General features: G+C 54.4%; 1 protein-coding gene across 1 annotated transcript in view; it reads right to left on the bottom strand.

Annotated features, from left to right (window-relative positions):
• LAMA2 (laminin subunit alpha 2) overlaps positions 1-18,050 on the bottom strand; it is a 252,291-nt gene that overhangs the window by 29,095 nt on the left and 205,146 nt on the right. Inside the window, 4 exon segments of the mRNA XM_068167889.1 lie at positions 2,717-2,893; positions 4,069-4,217; positions 7,142-7,360; positions 9,237-9,357. Of these exon segments, the coding sequence (XP_068023990.1) occupies positions 2,717-2,893; positions 4,069-4,217; positions 7,142-7,360; positions 9,237-9,357 (666 nt within the window).

Below are 18,050 nucleotides of genomic sequence, written 5' to 3'. Positions count from 1 at the left end.
GCTGGGTGTCTGGCAGAAGAGACCAACCCCCACCTGGCTACAACCTCCCTGCAGGGAGTTGGAGAGAGCAAGAAGGTCTCCCCTGAGCCTCCTCTTCTCCAGGCTAAGCAACCCCAGCTCCCTCAGCCTCTCCTCACAGGGCTGTGCTCCAGACCCCTCCCCAGCCTCCTTGCCCTTCTCTGGACACCTTCAAGTCTCTCAATGTCCTTCTTGAGCTGAGGAGCCCAGAACTGGACACAGGACTCAAGGTGTGGCCTAAGCAGTGCTGAGCACAGGGCACAAGGACTTCCCTGCTCCTGCTGGCCACACTCTTCCTGATGCAGGCCAGGATGCCCTTGGGCTTCTTGGCCCCCTGGGCACACTGCTGGCTCATGTTTAGGCAGCTGTCAACCAGCACCCCCAGCTCCCTCTCTGCCTGGCTGCTCTCAGCCACTCTGACCCCAGCCTGTAGCTCTGCCTGAGGTTGTTGTGGCCAAAGTGCAGCACCTGGCACTTGGACTTGTTGAATGCCATCCTGTTGGCCTCTGCCCATCTGTCCAGCCTGGCAAGGTCCCTCTGCAGAGCCCTTCTGCTCTCTAACTGACCAACATCTGCTCCCAGCTTGGTGCCATCTGCAGATTTACTGCTGATGGACTCAATGCCCTCCTCCAGATCATCAGTGAAGATGCACTGCCCTTTCATGGGACACGAGAGCCAGGATCCATCCCAGCTGTTTGAGGCACAGAAGCAGGACACTTAAATCAGAGGTGAGAGTCACCCTTGGCTTTCCTGCCCACACTCAGTGCAGGGAGACAGGCAGCCCCTTGAGCAAGCTGCACCAGCCTGGGCAGCTGTGGCAGTTTTAGGCTGTGCCTAGAGAATTTCCCACAAATCTGGAGTAGAAAGTAGCAGATTGTGCATAAATTACCCCAGGATGTAGCTTTGCTTGCAAATGCAGCTTCATTTGCTTTCAGCTGAGCTGCTCTGGCACATTTATGTTGGGGGGGGGGGTTGGAATTTCAAGCCAGCACAGCAGGCTGGAACACAGTGTGGAGAAGTCTCTCTCTTCAGTGGAGTGTGGGGGAATGAGATGCAAATTGATGTACCTCAGTGATGGGAAAGGTAGATTTAGATGACAACTTCCTACAGAGGTTCTCCCTCTCTCCCTCTCTTCCCTTTCTTTCAGCCTCAGTGTTCCTTCCAGCCTACTGCAGCATGCAGATTGAACAAAGCAAATTCATTCCTGTGGTGGTTCCTAGAATTTGTACACTCCTGGAGACCAAAGCTTATAGAATCACAGAACTGTCAGGGTTGGAAGGGAGCTCAAGGCTCAGCCAGTCCCAACCCCCTGCCATGGGCAGGGACACCTCACATCACAGCAGGTTGCTCACAGCCACATCCAGCCTGGCTGCAAACACCTCCAGGCAGGAGGCTTCCACCACCTCCCTGGGCAACCTGGGCCAGGCTCTCACCACCCTCCTGGGCAACAACTTCTTCCTCACAGCCAATCTCAATCTCCCCACTTCTAGTTTTGCTCCATCCCCCCCAGTCCTATCCCTCCCTGACACCCTCAAAAGTCCCTTCCCAGCTTTCTTGGAGCCCCCTGCAGATCCTGGAAAGCCATAAGAAGGTCTCCTCAGAGCCTTCTCTTCTGCAGACTGAACAGCTTAATCAAAGCCAAGTGTTAGAGCAGACCACACCTAGCACTGAGGCAAGTCTTACTCTTGAATTTTCTCTGATTTTATGTCTCAACAGACAGGGGTTGCCTAGTCAGTAAAGCAGCTGCTTAACTGCACAGCCTGTGGAGTGCTTATTGCAGCCAAAATAAAGAGCATGGTAAGAAAACAGATCATCCTGCAGGGCTTGCTGCTCTAGTGTGACTCCTTGCCATGGTGCAGTTCCTTTTGGCAGCTGAGGTATTTAACCAGACCTCATGAAGGTCCTGCAGCTGGGTTGGTGCAATCCCAAGCACTGATATAGGCTGGGCAGGGACTGGCCTGAGAGCAGCCCTGAAGAAAAGGCCTTGGGGGTGCTGGGGGATGAGAAGCTCAACAGGAGCCAGCAGGGAGCACTTGCAGCCCAGAGAGCCAAGCAGAGCCTGGGCTGCAGCAAGAGAAGTGTGGCCAGCAGGGCCAGGGAGGGGATTCTGCCCCTCTGTTCCACTCTGCTGAGAGCACAGCTGCAGCTCTGGGGCCAGTTCTGGAGCCTCTGTGCCAGGAAGGATCTGGAGGGGCTGGAAGGTGTCCAGAGAAGGGCCAGGAGGAGGAGCAGAGGGCTGGAGCTGCTCTGCTGTGAGGACAGACTGAGGGAGTTGGGGTTGTGCAGGCTGGAGAGGAGAAGGCTCCCAGGAGACTTAACTGTGACCTTTCAGTATCTTCAGGGGGCTCCAAGAAAGCTGGGGAGGGACTTTTGAGGGTGTCAGGGAGGGATAGGACTGGGGGGGATGGAGCAAAACTAGAAATGGGGAGATTGAGATTGGCTGTGAGGAAGAAGTTGTTGCCCAAGAGGGTGGTGAGAGCCTGGCACAGGTTGCCCAGGGAGGTGGTGGAAGCCTCCTGCCTGGAGGTGTTTGCAGCCAGGCTGGATGTGGCTGTGAGCAACCTGCTGTGGTGTGAGGTGTCCCTGCCCATGGCAGGGGGTTGGGACTGGCTGAGCCTTGAGCTCCCTTCCAACCTTTCCAGTTGTGTGATTCCATGCTCATATGAAGTGGGCATTTGCTGGCCCTGGGGAGACTTACGTGGCATTAATGACAAGGTTCCAGATGCAGCCCTCAAAGGCAGGGATGTTTCTTATGGGGGCAATCTGGAAGGCAGAGGAAGCTCCCCCCACAAAGAGTTTCTTGACAGAGATGGGCTGGTCTGTTGGCAGCCTCTGTGTCTGGACTTTGTCTTCATCTACTTGAACGGTGAACATCCTGTTGGAAAGAGGAAAGGCAAAGAAATGGAGAACAGAATTAACCAGGTTGGAAAAGACCTCTGAGATCATCAAGTCCAACCTATCACCCAGCACCATCTAATCAATTAAACCATGGCACCAATGGCCTCATCCAGGCTCTTTTTTAACACCTCCAGTGATGGTGACTCCACCACCTCCCTGGGCAGCACATTCCAGTGGCAAATCTCTCTTGCTGGGAAGAATTTCTTCCTAAAATCCAGCCAAAACCTCCCCTGGCACAGCTTGAGACTGTGTCCTCTTGTTCTGGTGCTGCTTGCTTGGGAGAAGAGACCAACCCCCACCTGGTGTGAGAGACTAAATCTTGTCTCTCCTCATGTGACTCAACTAAGATAAAATCACCTTTGCTGCTTGCCCAGACAACAGCTGATGTGTGTTGGGCAGAGCCACAGGAAGGACTCTGGGGAAGGTGCATAGATTAAGATTGCTCAGGAGACTGCAGCTGCCCTGGAAATGGGCAGAGGCCAATCTGTACTCTCTGGAATATGCACACCTAAAAACTGTATAAGAGATCTGAGCAACTACTGGCTCAGGAGAAGGAAAACAGGAGAGAAGGGAAAGCCCTGGGCAGTGCTGCTCTGAAGAAAAAGAGAGAGAACACCAGGACAGAGACATCCCCATGTAGCCTGCAAGAAGCAGACCAAAAGGAACCCTCTCTCCATGTCCTAAGTTCTGCCTGCTGCAACTCATGGAGCTGCAGAGGCTGCTCAGAGGACCATGTCTCTTCTCCAGCCAAAGCTGCAGCACCCTTCCCCTACAGACCCAGCATCTCCTGCAGCACCTTTCCTCCACAGACTCAAACTGTCTTGGGGGGTGAGGGCTGTGGTAATGTAATTCCTTTCCTCTTCTCTCTCCCTATTCTCTCTCTCACTCTCTATTTTCTCTCTCTCCCATTCTGATCCATCCACTTTAGCTGTGTAATAAACAGCCTGGCTGTTGCTATCTCAGCCTGGTTTGTGCCTCTCATTGCCTAACACAGCAATATTCAATAGAACTGAGCCTCTTGCCCTCTCTGGGCTGAGACACATGGCTACAACCTCCCTTCAGGCAGCTGTAGAGAGCAATGAGGTCTCCCCTGAGCCTCCTCTTCTCCAGGCTCAGCAAACCCAGCTCCCTCAGCCTCTGCTCACTGGTTACCCTTTAGCTCGCTCGATCCTCACGGCGTGCGCTCTGCCGTCGTGGAACTCGCCGGGCTCCGGCCTGACGGTGACCCTGTGGGGGTCCCGGCTCCCACTGGAGATGTGCACTTCCAGTCGGCCTCTGTTCAGGAAGACAGCATAGTAGGCCTGCAGGGAGCAGGAGAAGGCAGGTCACATTTGGGAAGACATGTGCTCACTTAGTTCTGCATGAGTGTGTTTGGTCTGTTTTCATCCACCTCAGACCTGACCCTGCTGCTTCAGTTGTGCTGCTGCTGGGTTCCACAGGATCACCAAGGTTGGAAGAGACCTCAAAGATCATCGAGTCCAAGCTGTCACCACAGACCTCATCACTAAACCATGGCACCAAGTGCCTCATCCAATCCCCTATGCAACACCTCCAGGGATGGGGACTCCACCACCTCCCCAGGCAGCACATTCCAATGGGCAATCACTCTCTCTGTGTAGAACTTCCTCCTAACATCCAGCCTAAACCTCCCCTGGCACAGCTTGAGACTGTGTCCTCTTGTTCTGATGCTGGCTGCCTGGGAGAAGAGACCAACCCCCACCTGGCTACAGCCTCCCTTCAGGGAGTTGGAGAGAGCAAGAAGGTCTCCCCTGAGCCTCCTCTTCTCCAGGCTAAGCAACCCCAGCTCCCTCAGCCTCTCCTCACAGGGCTGTGCTCCAGACCCCTCCCCAGCCTCCTTGCCCTTCTCTGGACACCTTCAAGTCTCTCAATGTCCTTCTTGAGCTGAGGAGCCCAGAACTGGACACAGGACTCAAGGTGTGGCCTAAGCAGTGCTGAGCACAGGGCACAAGGACTTCCCTGCTCCTGCTGGCCACACTCTTCCTTTATTAGAATAAACCTTTATTAGAATAAACCAAACCAGGTTGGAAGAGACCTTCAAGATCATCGTGTCCAACCCATCAACCAATCCAACCCACCCAAACAGCTAACCCATGGCACCAAGCACCCCATCAAGTCTCCTTCTGAACACCCTCAACGACGGCGACTCCACCACCTCCCCAGGCAGCACATTCCAATGGGCAATCACTCTCTCTGTATAGAACTTCTTCCTAACATCCAACCTGAACCTCCCCTGGCGCAGCCTGAGACTGTGTCCTCTTGTTCTGGTACTGGGTGCCTGGGAGAAGAGACCATCATCAGCCTGTCTACAACCTCCCTTCAGGTAGTTGTAGAGAGTGTTAAGGTCACCCCTGAGTCTCCTCCTCTCCAGGCTAAGCAACCCCAGCTCCCTCAGCCTCTCCTCACAGGGCTGTGTTCCAAACCCCTCACCAACTTTGTTGCCCTTCTCTGGACTCGTTCCAGCAAGTCAACATCCTGCCTAAACTGAGAGGCCCAGAACTGGACACAGGACTCAAGGTGTGGCCTAACCAGTGCAATGTACAGGGGCAGAATGACCTCCCTGCTCCTGCTGGCCACACTCTTCCTGATGCAGGCCAGGATGCCATTGGCCCTCTTGGCTGCCTGGGCACACTGCAGGCTCATGTTCATCCTACCATCAACCAGCACCCCCAGGTCCCTCTCTGCCTGGCTGCTCTCAGCCACTCTGACCCCAGCCTGTAGCACTGCCTGGGGTTGCTGTGGCCAATGTGCAGAACCCGGCATTTGGATGTGTTAAATCTCATGCCGTTGGATTCTGCCCATGGCACCAAGCACCCCAGCAAGTCTCCTCCTGAACATCTCCAGTGATGGTGACTACACCACCTCCCCAGGCAGCACATTCCAATGGCCAGTCACTCTCTCTGTGTAGAACTTCTTCCTAACATCCAACCTGAACCTCCCCTGACACAGACTGAGACTGTGTCCTCTTGTTCTGGTGCTGGCTGCCTGGGAGAAGAGACCAACCTCTGCCTGTCTACAACCTCCCTTCAGGTAGTTGTAGAGAGCAAGAAGGTCTCCCCTGAGCCTCCTCTTCTCCAGGCTAAGCAACCCCAGCTCCCTCAGCCTCTCCTCACAGGGCTGTGCTCCAGACCCCTCCCCAGCCTCCTTGCCCTTCTCTGCACACCTTCAAGTCTCTCAATGTCCTTCTTGACCTGAGGAGCCCAGAACTGGACACAGGACTCAAGGTGTGGCCTAAGCAGTGCAGTGTACAGGGGCAGAATGACCTCCCTGCTCCTGCTGGCCACACTCTTCCTGATGCAGGCCAGGATGCCCTTGGCCTTCCTGGCTGCCTGGGCACACTGCAGGCTCATGTTCAGCCTGCCATCGACCAGTACCCCCAGGTCCCTCTCTGCCTGGCTGCTCTCAGCCACTCTGACCCCAGCCTGTAGCACTGCCTGGGGTTGTTTTGTACAGTGTGCAGCACCTGGCACTTGGATGTGTTCAATCTCCTGCCCTTGGCCTCTGCCCATCTGTCCAGCCTGTCCAGGTCCCTCTGCAGAGCCTCTCTACCCTCCAGCAGATCAACTCCTGCCCCCAGCTTGGTGTCTGCTGCAAATTTACTGCTGATGGACTCAATGCCCTCCTCCAGATCATCAATGAAGATGTTAAAGAGCACAGGGCCCAGCACTGCTCCCTGGGGCACACCACTGGTGCCTGGCTGCCAGCTGGCTGTGGCACCATTCACCACCACTCTCTGGGCTCAGCCTCCAGCCAGTTCCTAACCCAGCTCAGAGAGCTGCTGTCCAAGCCAGGGGCTGACAGCTTGGCCAGGAGTTTGCTGTGGGGGATGGTGGCAAAGGCCTTGCTGAGGTCCAGGTAAACTACATCCACAGGCCTCCCCACACCCACCAGGCAGTCACCTGATCATAGAAGGAGACCAGGTTGGTCAGGCAGGACCTGCCCTTCCTAAATCCATGCTGGCTGGGCCTGAGTCCTTGGCCATCCTGTAGGTGCTGTGTGATTGCACTCAGGATGACTGTGCCATGATCTTGCCTGGCACTGAGGTCAGGCTGACAGGCCTGGAATTCCCTGGCTCATCCAACCAGCCCTTCTTGTGGATGGGCACCACGCTGGCCAGCTTCCAGTCCTCTGGGACATCTCCAGTGAGCCAGGACTGCTGGAAAATGATGGATAGAGTTGCCTTGCTCTTGTGCTAGGTTCTTCCTACCTGCCCTGTCTGCCTGCGCTTTCGCTTCGGAGCGGCAGCTTTCCGGCCGGCGTCCCCTCGCTTCCTCCTGGGGGGCACAACTGTGCCACTGGTGCCAAACAGGATGATCCCAGATTCATTCCTGGTGCTGAAGGAAAGGTTGATTTCTGTGCCCAGGTCAAAGGAGACAGGCTGCAGTTCCACAAAGCCTGGCTGGGGGAAGCTGACCGTGTAGATGTTCTGCAGGGAGGGGAGGAGAGGGAGGTGCGTGAGCAGGGCTGGAAGCAAGAGTGTGAGCAGGGAGAAAGGTTTGTTGCCTAAACCACTGAACTGTGCAAATACAACTGGTGGGAAGAGTGGAGAGCAAGAATAAACACTGAGCAATTTGCTTCTCAAGGTGTTGTGCAAACACTAATTTACCTGTTTACATCTGGCATCAGCAGGCTCTTCCTGAAACCCTGCCTTACAGGCAGGCAAAGCTCCAGCCTTAGTGCAGCAAATCCTCTTGGATTAACAAGAGAATCATTGAGATTGGTAGAGACCTTCAAGACCATTGAGTCCAACCATTACCCTCACTCTACCAAGTCCACCACCAAGCCATAACCCCAAGCACCACCTCTGCACAGGGCTTTTCTGGAGAAACAACACAGAATCACCAAGGTTGGAAGAGACCTCAAAGATCATCAAGTCCAAGCTGTCACCACAGACCTCATGACTAAACCATGGCACCAAGTGCCACATCCAATCCCCTCTTGAACACCTCCAGGGATGGGGACTCCACCACCTCCCTGGGCAGCACATTCCAGTGGCTAACAACTCTCTCTGGGAAGAACTTTCTCCTCACCTCCAGCCTGAACCTCCCCTGGCACAGCTTCAGACTGTGTCCTCTTGTTCTGCTGCTGGCTGCCTGGGAGAAGAGACCAACCCCCCACCTGGCTACAACCTCCCTGCAGGGAGTTGCAGAGAGCAAGAAGGTCTCCCCTGAGCCTCCTCTTCTCCAGGCTAAGCAACCCCAGCTCCCTCAGCCTCTCCTCACAGGGCTGTGCTCCAGACCCCTCCCCAGCCTCCTTGCCCTTCTCTGCACACCTTCAAGTCTCTCAATGTCCTTCTTGAGCTGAAGAGCCCAGAACTGACACAGGACTCAAGGTGTGGCCTAAGCAGTGCTGAGCACAGGGCACAAGGACTTCCCTGCTCCTGCTGGCCACACTGCTCCTGATGCAGACCAGGATGCCCTTGGCCTTCTTGGCCCCCCTGGGCACACTGCTGGCTCATGTTTAGGCAGCTGTCAATCAGCACCCCCAGGTCCCTCTCTGCCTGGCTGCTCTCAGCCACTCTTACCCCAGCCTGTAGCACTGCCTGGGGTTGTTGTGGCCAAAGTGCAGCCCCTGGCACTTGGACTTGTTGAATGCCATCCTGTTGGCCTCTGCCCATCTGTCCAGCCTGGCAAGGTCCCTCTGCAGAGCCCTTCTGCCCTCTAACAGATCACTGTAGACACCTTCAGGTGGGACTAAAGCCATCCCCAGAGGGATCTCAGCGTTACTTTGATTTTAAACCAACCCACAGAGAGTGTCTCCACCACCTCCCTGGGCAGCCTGTTCCACTGCCTGATGACTCTTGCTTCAGAGACATTTATCCTAATCTCCAGTTTCAACCCTGGCACAATTTCAGGCCACTTCCTCTGCTAATATCATCTGATGCTAGAGAGAAGAGCCCAACCCCCAGCTCACTGAAACCTCCTTCCAGGGAGCTGTAGAGAGCAATGAGGTCTCCCTCAGCCTCCTCTTCTCCACATCAAACACCTCCAGCTCCCTCAGCTGCTCCTCCCCAGCCCTGTTCTCCAGACCCCTCCCCAGCTTGGTTGCTCCTTCCCCAGCTCCCTCAGCTGCTTCTCCCCAGCCCTGTTCCCCAGACCCTTCCCCAGCTTGGTTGCCCTTCTCTGGCCCTGCTCCCAGACTGGTCTAGTTGCTGATCAGACTCATTCCATCCTGCTCTATCTCACAATAAATCCTGGCTTTCAGGTCAGATCTGAGTAGTTCTCACACAATTCACATGTTTTATGTCATAAAATCAGAAACTAGGACTCAGCAGTACCACAACACAGGAAAATGAGACTAACCTCCAGTGTGCATCCTTTGGTTAGACCAACAAAATCAGGACTGCTCAATATATTGTATGGAGTCCTTGAAATTTCAATCTCCTTCAGGCAGCCAATGTACTTCTTTAGGTTCACTTCAGGCCTAGAAAAAAAGATAAATCAGAAGTCCAATGTGCTTTCAGAGACAGAGGAGAAGACAGGCAGCTACAGACACAAAGGTACTCTCAGAGGCACAGATCACAGAGTCATAGAACTGTCAGGGTTGGAAGGGAGCTCAAGGCTCAGCCAGTCCCAACCCCCTGCCACAGGCAGGGACACCTCACACCACAGCAGGTTGCTCACAGCCACATCCAGCCTGGCTGCAAACACCTCCAGGCAGGAGGCTTCCACCACCTCCCTGGGCAACCTGTGCCAGGCTCTCACCACCCTCATGGGCAACAACTTCTTCCTCACAGCCAATCTCAATCTCCCCATTTCTAGTTCTGCTCCATCCCCCCCAGTCCTATCCCTCCCTGACACCCTCAAAAGTCCCTTCCCAGCTTTCTTGCAGCCCCCTGCAGATCCTGCAAGGCCACAATGAGGTGTCCTGGGAGCCTTCTCCTCTCCAGCCTGCACAGCCCCAACTCCCTCAGTCTGTCCTCACAGCAGAGCAGCTCCAGCCCTCTGCGCCTCCTCCTGGCCCTGCTCTGGACACCTTCCAACACCTCCAGATCCTTCCTGGCACAGAGGCTCCAGAGCTGGACACAGAGCTCCAGGTGAGGTCTGAGCAGTGAAGAGTAGAGGGGCAGAATCCCCTCCCTGGCCCTGCTGGCTATGGTGTTCCATTTGAAGCCCACACACACTCTCAGGTGGATGTCTCTTGCCTTCTACCACCCATCAGCACATCCTGCACTCTGCCTTGCATCACTCAAAGCTGCAAGAGGAGATTGATCTCATCTCCAGCTGTCAACAGTCCTCCCATGTTTACTGTCTTTGGGTTTGGGATTTGGCTTCTTGTAAAGGAGTGCAGTGAAATAATTAAGTAGTTATTCCTTAGGCAAAGCTGAGAGTTGGAAGGTAGGAAATCACAGCAATAAGGAGGGACCTTCAGTGGCAGACAGAGGTTTCAGTCATCTTTTTGCATGCTAGGTCCTAATGAAAGAGGAACTTCTGCAGCATCAACATATTTTGATAAAGATCTTCCCCTGCAGCCAAATATTGGGGGAAAAAAAACCCTAACATTTAATTTTAAGGCTTTTTAGGACTTCACTATATTCATGTAGGCTGACCTTTGGTTTTGATGTACTTTGTACTTACAGGGTCTCTGATATGAAAAACTGCTGCACATTGTCATGGAATGGTTTGGGTTGGAAGGGACCCCAAAGATCAGCCAGTTCCAACCCCCTGCCATGGGCAGGGACACGTCCCACCAGCCCTGCTTGCTCAAGGCCTCATCCAGCCTGGCCTTGAACACCTCTGGGAGGTGTCCAGGGAGGTGGTTGAGGACCCATCCTTGGAGGTGTTTAAGTCCAGGCTGGATGAGGCTCTGGGCAGCCTGATCTAGTGTGGGGTGTCCCTGCCCATGGCAGGGGGGTTGGAACTGGATGATCCTTGTGGTCCCTTCCAACCCTGACTGATTCTATGATTCTATGATACTATGATGCCTCCAGGGAGGAGGCAGCCACAGCCTCCCTGGGCAACCTGTGCCAGAGTCTCACCACCCTCACTGTCAAGAATTTCTTCCTCATCTCCAGTCTCAGTCTCCCCTCTCCCAGCTCAAAGCCATTGTTCCTCGTTCTGACACTCCCAGCCCTTCTCAAAAGCCTCTCCCTAGCTCTCCTGGAGCCCTTCAGGTACTAGAAGGCTGCTTTAAGGTCTCCCTGAAGCCTTGTCTTCTCCAAATGCTTCACCTAGGACTTTCAGAGAAGTGCTGGAGCGAAATAAAAGGCAGATATATCTCTGTGTGAGTTCAGCTTAGGGCTTTCACACACTGGATTTCACACATTGGACTTTCTTGGGTAGTTAAAGAAAACAAACCACTTGGCTTTGTTACAGAACCTAGTTATCTACCCAAGGCAGGAAAACACTGCCATAGAATTGCAAAGTTCCATGGTTTGACTCTGCTGGTTGGAAGGGAGCTCCAAAGCTCATCCAGTCCAACCCCCCTGCACTCAGCAGGGACATCCCCAACTGGATCAGGTTGCCCAGAGCCCTGTCCAGCCTCACCTTGAATAGCTCCATGGATGGAGCCTCAACCACCTCCCTGGGCAACCTGTGCCAGTGTTCCACCACCCTCCTGGTGCAGAACTTGTTCCTCACATCCAATCTCAATCTGCTCTGCTCTAGTCTGAAGCCATTGTCCCTGGTCCTGTCCCTGCAGACCTTTGCAAACAGTCTCTCTGCAGCCTTCCTGTAGCCTCCTTCAGGTACTGGAAGGCTGCTCAAAGGTGTCCCTGGAGCCTTCTCTTCTCCAGGCTGAATGCCCCCAGCTCCCTCAGCCTGGCAAAGCTGCTTCAAGCCCCTGACCACTGATGTGGCCAGAAATGAGAAGAAATGAGAAATGCCCTGACAGTGACACCAGGGAACACCAGAGAGAGGCCACAACCTGAGGCAGGCCTGCAAGGAGAAAAGCTTTCTAAAGGCACTGCATCAAAATGAAGAACAAAACCAAGTTGTCATCCACACAATGGAGAGGAGATGCAAAAAGAAACCCAAGCATTATCTCATTTGCTCCCAGTAGCACCCAGGAGTGTTTACCAGAGCATCTGAACAATGAGAACAGCTCAGAGGGAGAGAAAAACCAAACAAAAGCCCAAACATTTCAGCTCCCTGGGAAGGAAAGAAGAGATTGCAAAGGATATTAATTACAGCATCAAACCACTTTGCAGAGATGCCATTCAGCTGCTGCTGAAAGCCAGGCTTTGCATTCCAGCCAGCCCACAAAGCATGGCAAAAGAGCCTCCTCTGCAGGAGCAGCCTGCTGGTTTGCTGAGGGAATCACAGACTCACAGAAGGGACCTCCAAAGCTCACCCAGTCCAACCCCTCTGCAGTCAGCCTTAACTAGATCAGGTTGCCCAGGGCCCTGGTGAGCATCACCTTGAATATCCCCAGAGATGGGCCCCCAGACACCTCCCTGGGCAACCTGTGCCAGTGTTCCACCACCCTCCTGGTGCACAACTTGCTCCTCACAGCCAACCTAGATCTGTTCTTCTCTCATTTCATAGTATCATAGTATCAGAGTATCAGTCAGGGGTGGAAGGGACCACAAGGATCATCCAGTTCCAACCCCCCTGCCATGGGCAGGGACACCCCACACTAGATCAGCCTGGCCACAGCCTCATCCAGCCTGGGCTTAAACACCTCCAGGGACAGGGCCCCAACCACCTCCCTGCACAACCCATTCCAGGGCTTCACCACTCTCATGGGGAAGAACTTCCTCCTCCCCTCCAGCCTCAATCTCCCCACCTCCAGCTTCATTCCATTCCCCCTAGTCCTATCACTCCCTCAGATCCTGAGCAGTCCCTCCCCAGCCTTCCTGGAGCCCCCTGCAGATCCTGGAAGGCCACAATGAGGTCACCTCAGAGCCTTCTCTTCTCCAGACTGCACAGCCCCAACTCCTTCAGTCTGTCCTCACAGCAGAGCAGCTCCAGCCCTCTGCTCATCCTCCTGGCCCTGCTCTGGACACCTTCCAGCACCTCCAGATCCCTCTTGCAATAGGGGCTCCAGAACTGGAGGCAGGACTCCAGGTGGGGTCTCCCCAGGGCTGAGCAGAGGGGGAGAATCACCTCCCTTGCCCTGTTGGCCACACTTCTGCTGCAGCCCAGGCTCTGGTTGGCTTTGTGGGCTGCAAGTGCACACTGAGAGCTCCTGGTGAGCTTCTCCTCCCCCAGCACCCCCAAGGCTCTCTCCTCAGGGCTGCTTTCCAGCCAGTCCCTGCCCAGCCTGCATTTGTGCCTGGGATTGCCTCCACCCAGCTGCAGGACCCTGCCCTTGCTCTTGTTGAACCTCCTGAGGTTGGCTTGTGCCCACCTCTCCAGCCTGTCCAGCTCCCTCTGGATGGATCCCTTCCCTCCAGCTGTCTGCTGCACCACACAGCTTGGTGTCATCAGCAACCCTGCTGAGGGTGCACTCAGTGCCACTGTCCATGGCACCCACAAAGATGTTGAACAAGCCTGGTCCCAGGTTCAAACCATTGCCCCTGGTCCTGTCCCTGCAGCCCTTTGGGAACAGCTCCTCTGCAGCCTTCTTGGAGCCTCCTTCAGGTACTGCCAGGCTGCTATTAGATCTCCCCAGAGCCTCCTCTTCTTCAGGCTGAACACCCCCAGCTTGCTCAGCCTGGCCTCATGGCAGAGGTGCTCCAACCCCCTGAGCATTTATATTCTGCTTTATTTACACTCCTGCCATTATGGCAGCCTTTCATTGTGGCTTGTTTTATTTCCTAGCTCTTACCCACTTCATAGAAACCCAGAATGGTTTGAGTTGGAAGGGACCTTAAAGATCATCCAGCTCCAACCCCCCTGCCATGGGTAAAGACACCTTCCACCAGCCCAGGTTGCTCAAGGCCTCATCCATCCTGGTGTTAAACACTTCCAGGGCTGAGGAGTCCACAAGTTCTCTGGGCAACCCATTTCCACCACCCTCCCAATGATGAACTCCCTGATGTCCAATTCAAATCTCCCCTGCTCTGGTTTCAGACTAGTTCAGAGCCTTTGCAGGCTGATCTTTGAGCAGCAGAACACTTTTGTCACATCATTGTCAACAGTTCCCACAGGCTTTGGTCTTTGCTATTCAGAACCTGCTCCTGCTCCTACCCCCTTCCTGCCCTGTCCAGTTAAGTTTGCCCTCAAGCTGTCCATCAGCAGCAAGCATTTGCTGTTATCTTATAATTCCCAGCCCCTATGAACTCCACATCACAGAATCACAGAAAGTCCACTTGGTATTTTATGCTGTATAGAAACTCCACAGAATGGCTTAGGCTGGAAGGGACCTCAGACATCATCTACTCCAACCTCCCTCCCATGGGCAGGCACACCTCTCAACTAGACTCAGCTGCTCAAGGCCTCATCCAACCTGCCCTTGAAGACACCAAGGGGGAGGCAGCCACAGCCTCCCTGGGCAGCCTCGTCCAGAGTCTCACCACCCTCCTATTGAAGAACTCGAGGGGATTGGATGTGGCACTTGGAGCCATGGTTGAGTTGTCAGGAGGTGTTGGGTGACAGCTTGGACTTGATGATCTCTGAGGTCTTTTCCAAGCTTATTGATTCTATGACTCTATGACTCTAACTCCTTCCTCAGCTCCAGTCTAACCCTGCTCTGCCTCAGCTTCAAACCGTTCCCTCTTGGCCTTTCTCTAGACACCCTCAAGAAAAGTCTCTCTGCAGCCTTCCTGTAGGATCCCTTCAGGTACTGGAAGGCATAGCTAAGGTTCCCCTGGAGTCTTCTCTTCTCCAGGCTGAAGACCCCCAGCTCCCTCAGCCTGTGCTCACAGCAGAGCTGCTCCAGCCCTTGAATCATCTTTGTGGCCTCCTCTGGACTCACTCCAGCAGCTCTGTGTCCTTCTGCTGCTGGGGACACCAGAACTGGAGGAGTATTCGAGGTGGGGTCTCAACTAAGTCAAGGCACAAGTGAAAACCACTCCCTCCCTCTTAGGAGCTGGTTGGACTCTGGTTGGACATCCTTGCAAACACTGAACACTTGCTTGGTGTTTTCTTCAGGCTTCCTTTTCCCTTTGTTCCCTTCCAAAACACACAAAGCAAGGTCCAAGTTCACTCAGATCTTGCATAAACTCTTGGCCTTTTCTTAAGTTTTCCAAACTAGGATCAGTTTCAAGGGAACATAAGCAAAGATTGCTGGAACTTGGGAGGCAAAAGTCCTTCTCTGGGTCAGGAATGTGAGCTGAAGTGGTGCTGTTCTAATTCAAGCCAAGAATTAAGCTGCACAACATGGTGACACTCAGTTGATATCTAAGCATACCAAAGCAGAAGGAAGGGACCCAAATAGTGGCAAACTGAAAACACAGTCAAAAAGAGGTGAGCTCTTCACCCTCCCCTCCATCCTCCTCATCTTCTGCTCAGAAGTGGGGAATTTCAGACAGATCTGCACCTCTCTTTCATAACCTCTCACTAACTGCTACACTGCCTGGCCTGGCACTGCTCTTACAGCTTATAGAACCAACCCTGGCACTCCAGCTTAGAATGTGGGTGGAGGCAATCCCAGGCACAAATGCAAGCTGGGCAGGGACTGGCTGGAAAGCAGCCCTGAGGAGAGAGCCTTGGGGGTGCTGGGGGAGAAGAAGCTCACCAGGAGCTCTCAGTGTGCACTTGCAGCCCAGAAAGCCAATCAGATCCTGGGCTGCAGCAGGAGAAGTGTGGCCAGCAGGGCCAGGGAGGTGATTCTCCCCCTCTGCTCAGCTCTGGTGAGACCCCACCTGGAGTCCTGCCTCCAGTTCTGGAGCCCCTATTGCAAGAGGGATCTGGAGGTGCTGGAAGGTGTCCAGAGCAGGGCCAGGAGGATGAGCAGAGGGCTGGAGCTGCTCTGCTGTGAGGACAGACTGAAGGAGTTGGGGCTGTTCAGTCTGGAGAGGAGAAGGCTCTGAGGTGACCTCATTGTGGCCTTCCAGGATCTGCAGGGGGCTCCAGGAAGGCTGGGGAGGGACTGCTCAGGATCTGAGGGAGTGATAGGACTAGGGGGAATGGAATGAAGCTGGAGGTGGGGAGATTGAGGCTGGAGGGGAGGAGGAAGTTCTTCCCCATGAGAGTGGTGAAGCCCTGGAATAGGTTGTCCAGGGAGGTGGTTGGGGCCCTGTCCCTGGAGGTGTTTAAGCCCAGGCTGGATGAGGCTCTGGGCAGCCTGCTCTAGTGTGGGGTGTCCCTGCCCATGGCAGGGGGTTGGAACTGGATGATCCTTGTGGTCCCTTCCAACCCTGACTGATACTATGATACTATGATTACAGAACTATAGAAGTGCTATGGCTTTAGGAAAGTCCTTTAAGATCCTCAGATCCAACCATCAACCCAATCTCTGCCAATCCCTGACCACTCCTACACCAAAGAGATTTTTCCTCATCTCCAGCCTTGCCATTCAGGCCATTTCCTTTCCTCCTAACACCTGACAGTAGGGAGAAGACTGAGTCCAACCTCCACCTCACTGCAGCCTCCTCTCAGGGAGCTGCAGAGAGCAATGAGGTCTCCCTCAGCCTCCTCTTCTCCACACTCAACACCCCCAGCTCCCTCAGCTGCTCCTCCCCAGCCCTCTTCTCCAGACCCTTCCCCAGCTCTGTTGCCCTTCTCTGGGCACACTCCAACACCTCAATGTTTATCCTGCAGTGAGAGGCCCAAAACTGAACCCAGCACTCCAGGTGTGGCCTCACCAGTGCCCAGCACAGAGCCACAATCACTCCCCTGCTCCTGCTGGCCACACTAGAGGTGATCCAGGCCAGGCTGCTGGTGGCCTTCTTGGCCACCTGGGCACACCTTGGCTCACCCTGGCTCCTGTTCAGCTGCCTGTCACCCAGCACCCCTGGGCAGTTTCCAGCCACTGTGTCCCAAGCCTGAAGCATTCATGGGGTTGTTGTGACCCAAGTGCAGGACCCAGCACTTGGCCTTGTTGAAGCTGATGCAGCTGACCTTGACCCCTCCACCCAGCCAAGCTTGTGGCAGCTTTGCTTCTGGGGCACTCTGGCATCACAAACCAACACAGCTGAAGTCAGCAGCTGTGGGAAGAGAAGAAAACTTGCTTGTGTAGGTGTGTGCACAGCATGTAAGCTGGGAGCATTAAGCACATGGGAGCAGCTTTGCTTGCTGCAGCAGGAGCAATTTGCTGAAGGAACAGCCAGAGCCTAGCAGCTGTGGTAAAGCTGCCCACACACTGCTGCTGCTGCTGCTGCTGCTGCTGTGCTGCAGCCTGGGCTTGCAAGCTGCACTTGCCAGACACATGCAAGTCATGCAAGTAATCTGATGGGGTTTACCTTGCTTTCATACTAGGGTGAGGGAGAAAGACAAAAAAGAGAATTAAAATCATCAAAATCACATCAATTGGAGCAAATTACAGTCACTGGCAAGGGTGAGGTGCATCACAGAGAGGCAGGTGTGCACCACTGACAACACATGCTATAGAGGCTATCAAGATGTAACAGTGAATCATAGAATCACAGAACTGTCAGGGTTGGAAGGGAGCTCAAGGCTCAGCCAGTCCCAACCCCCTGCCATGGGCAGGGACACCTCACACCACAGCAGGTTGCTCACAGCCACATCCAGCCTGGCTGCAAACACTTCCAGCCAGGAGGCTTCCACCACCTCCCTGGGCAACCTGGGCCAGGCTCTCACCACCCTCCTGGGGAACAACTTCTTCCTCACAGCCAATCTCAATCTACTCATTTCTACTTTTGTTCCATCCCCCCCAGTCCTATCCCTCCCTGACACCCTCCAAAGTCCCTCCCCAGCTTTCTTGGAGCCTCCTGCAGATCCTGCAAGGCCACAATTAGGTCTCCTGGGAGCCTTCTCCTCTCCAGCCTGCACAACCCCAACTCCCTCAGTCTGTCCTCACAGCAGAGCAGCTCCAGCCCTCTGCTCCTCCTCCTGGCCCTGCTCTGGACACCTTGCAGCACCTCCAGATCCTTCCTGGCACAGAGGCTCCAGAACTGGACACAGAGCTCCAGGTGAGGTCTGAGCAGTGCAGAGTAGAGGGGCAGAATCCCCTCCCTGGCCCTGCTGGCTATGGTGTTCCATTTGAAGCCCACACACACTCTCAGGTGGATGTCTCTTGCCTTCTACCACCCATCAGCACATCCTGCACTCTGCCTTGCATCACTCAAAGCAAGGCCCAGCTTTCTTGTAGGCTCCCTTAAAATGAACAGG

This window comes from Melanerpes formicivorus, unplaced genomic scaffold (assembly GCF_026170545.1).
Source record: "Melanerpes formicivorus ecotype bairdi unplaced genomic scaffold, bMelFor1.0.p_v2 SCAF_124, whole genome shotgun sequence".
In the NCBI taxonomy this organism is placed as follows: Eukaryota; Metazoa; Chordata; class Aves; order Piciformes; family Picidae; genus Melanerpes; species Melanerpes formicivorus.
Note: the sequence above shows the minus strand (reverse complement) of the source record. Positions and strands in the feature narration are given on the sequence as shown.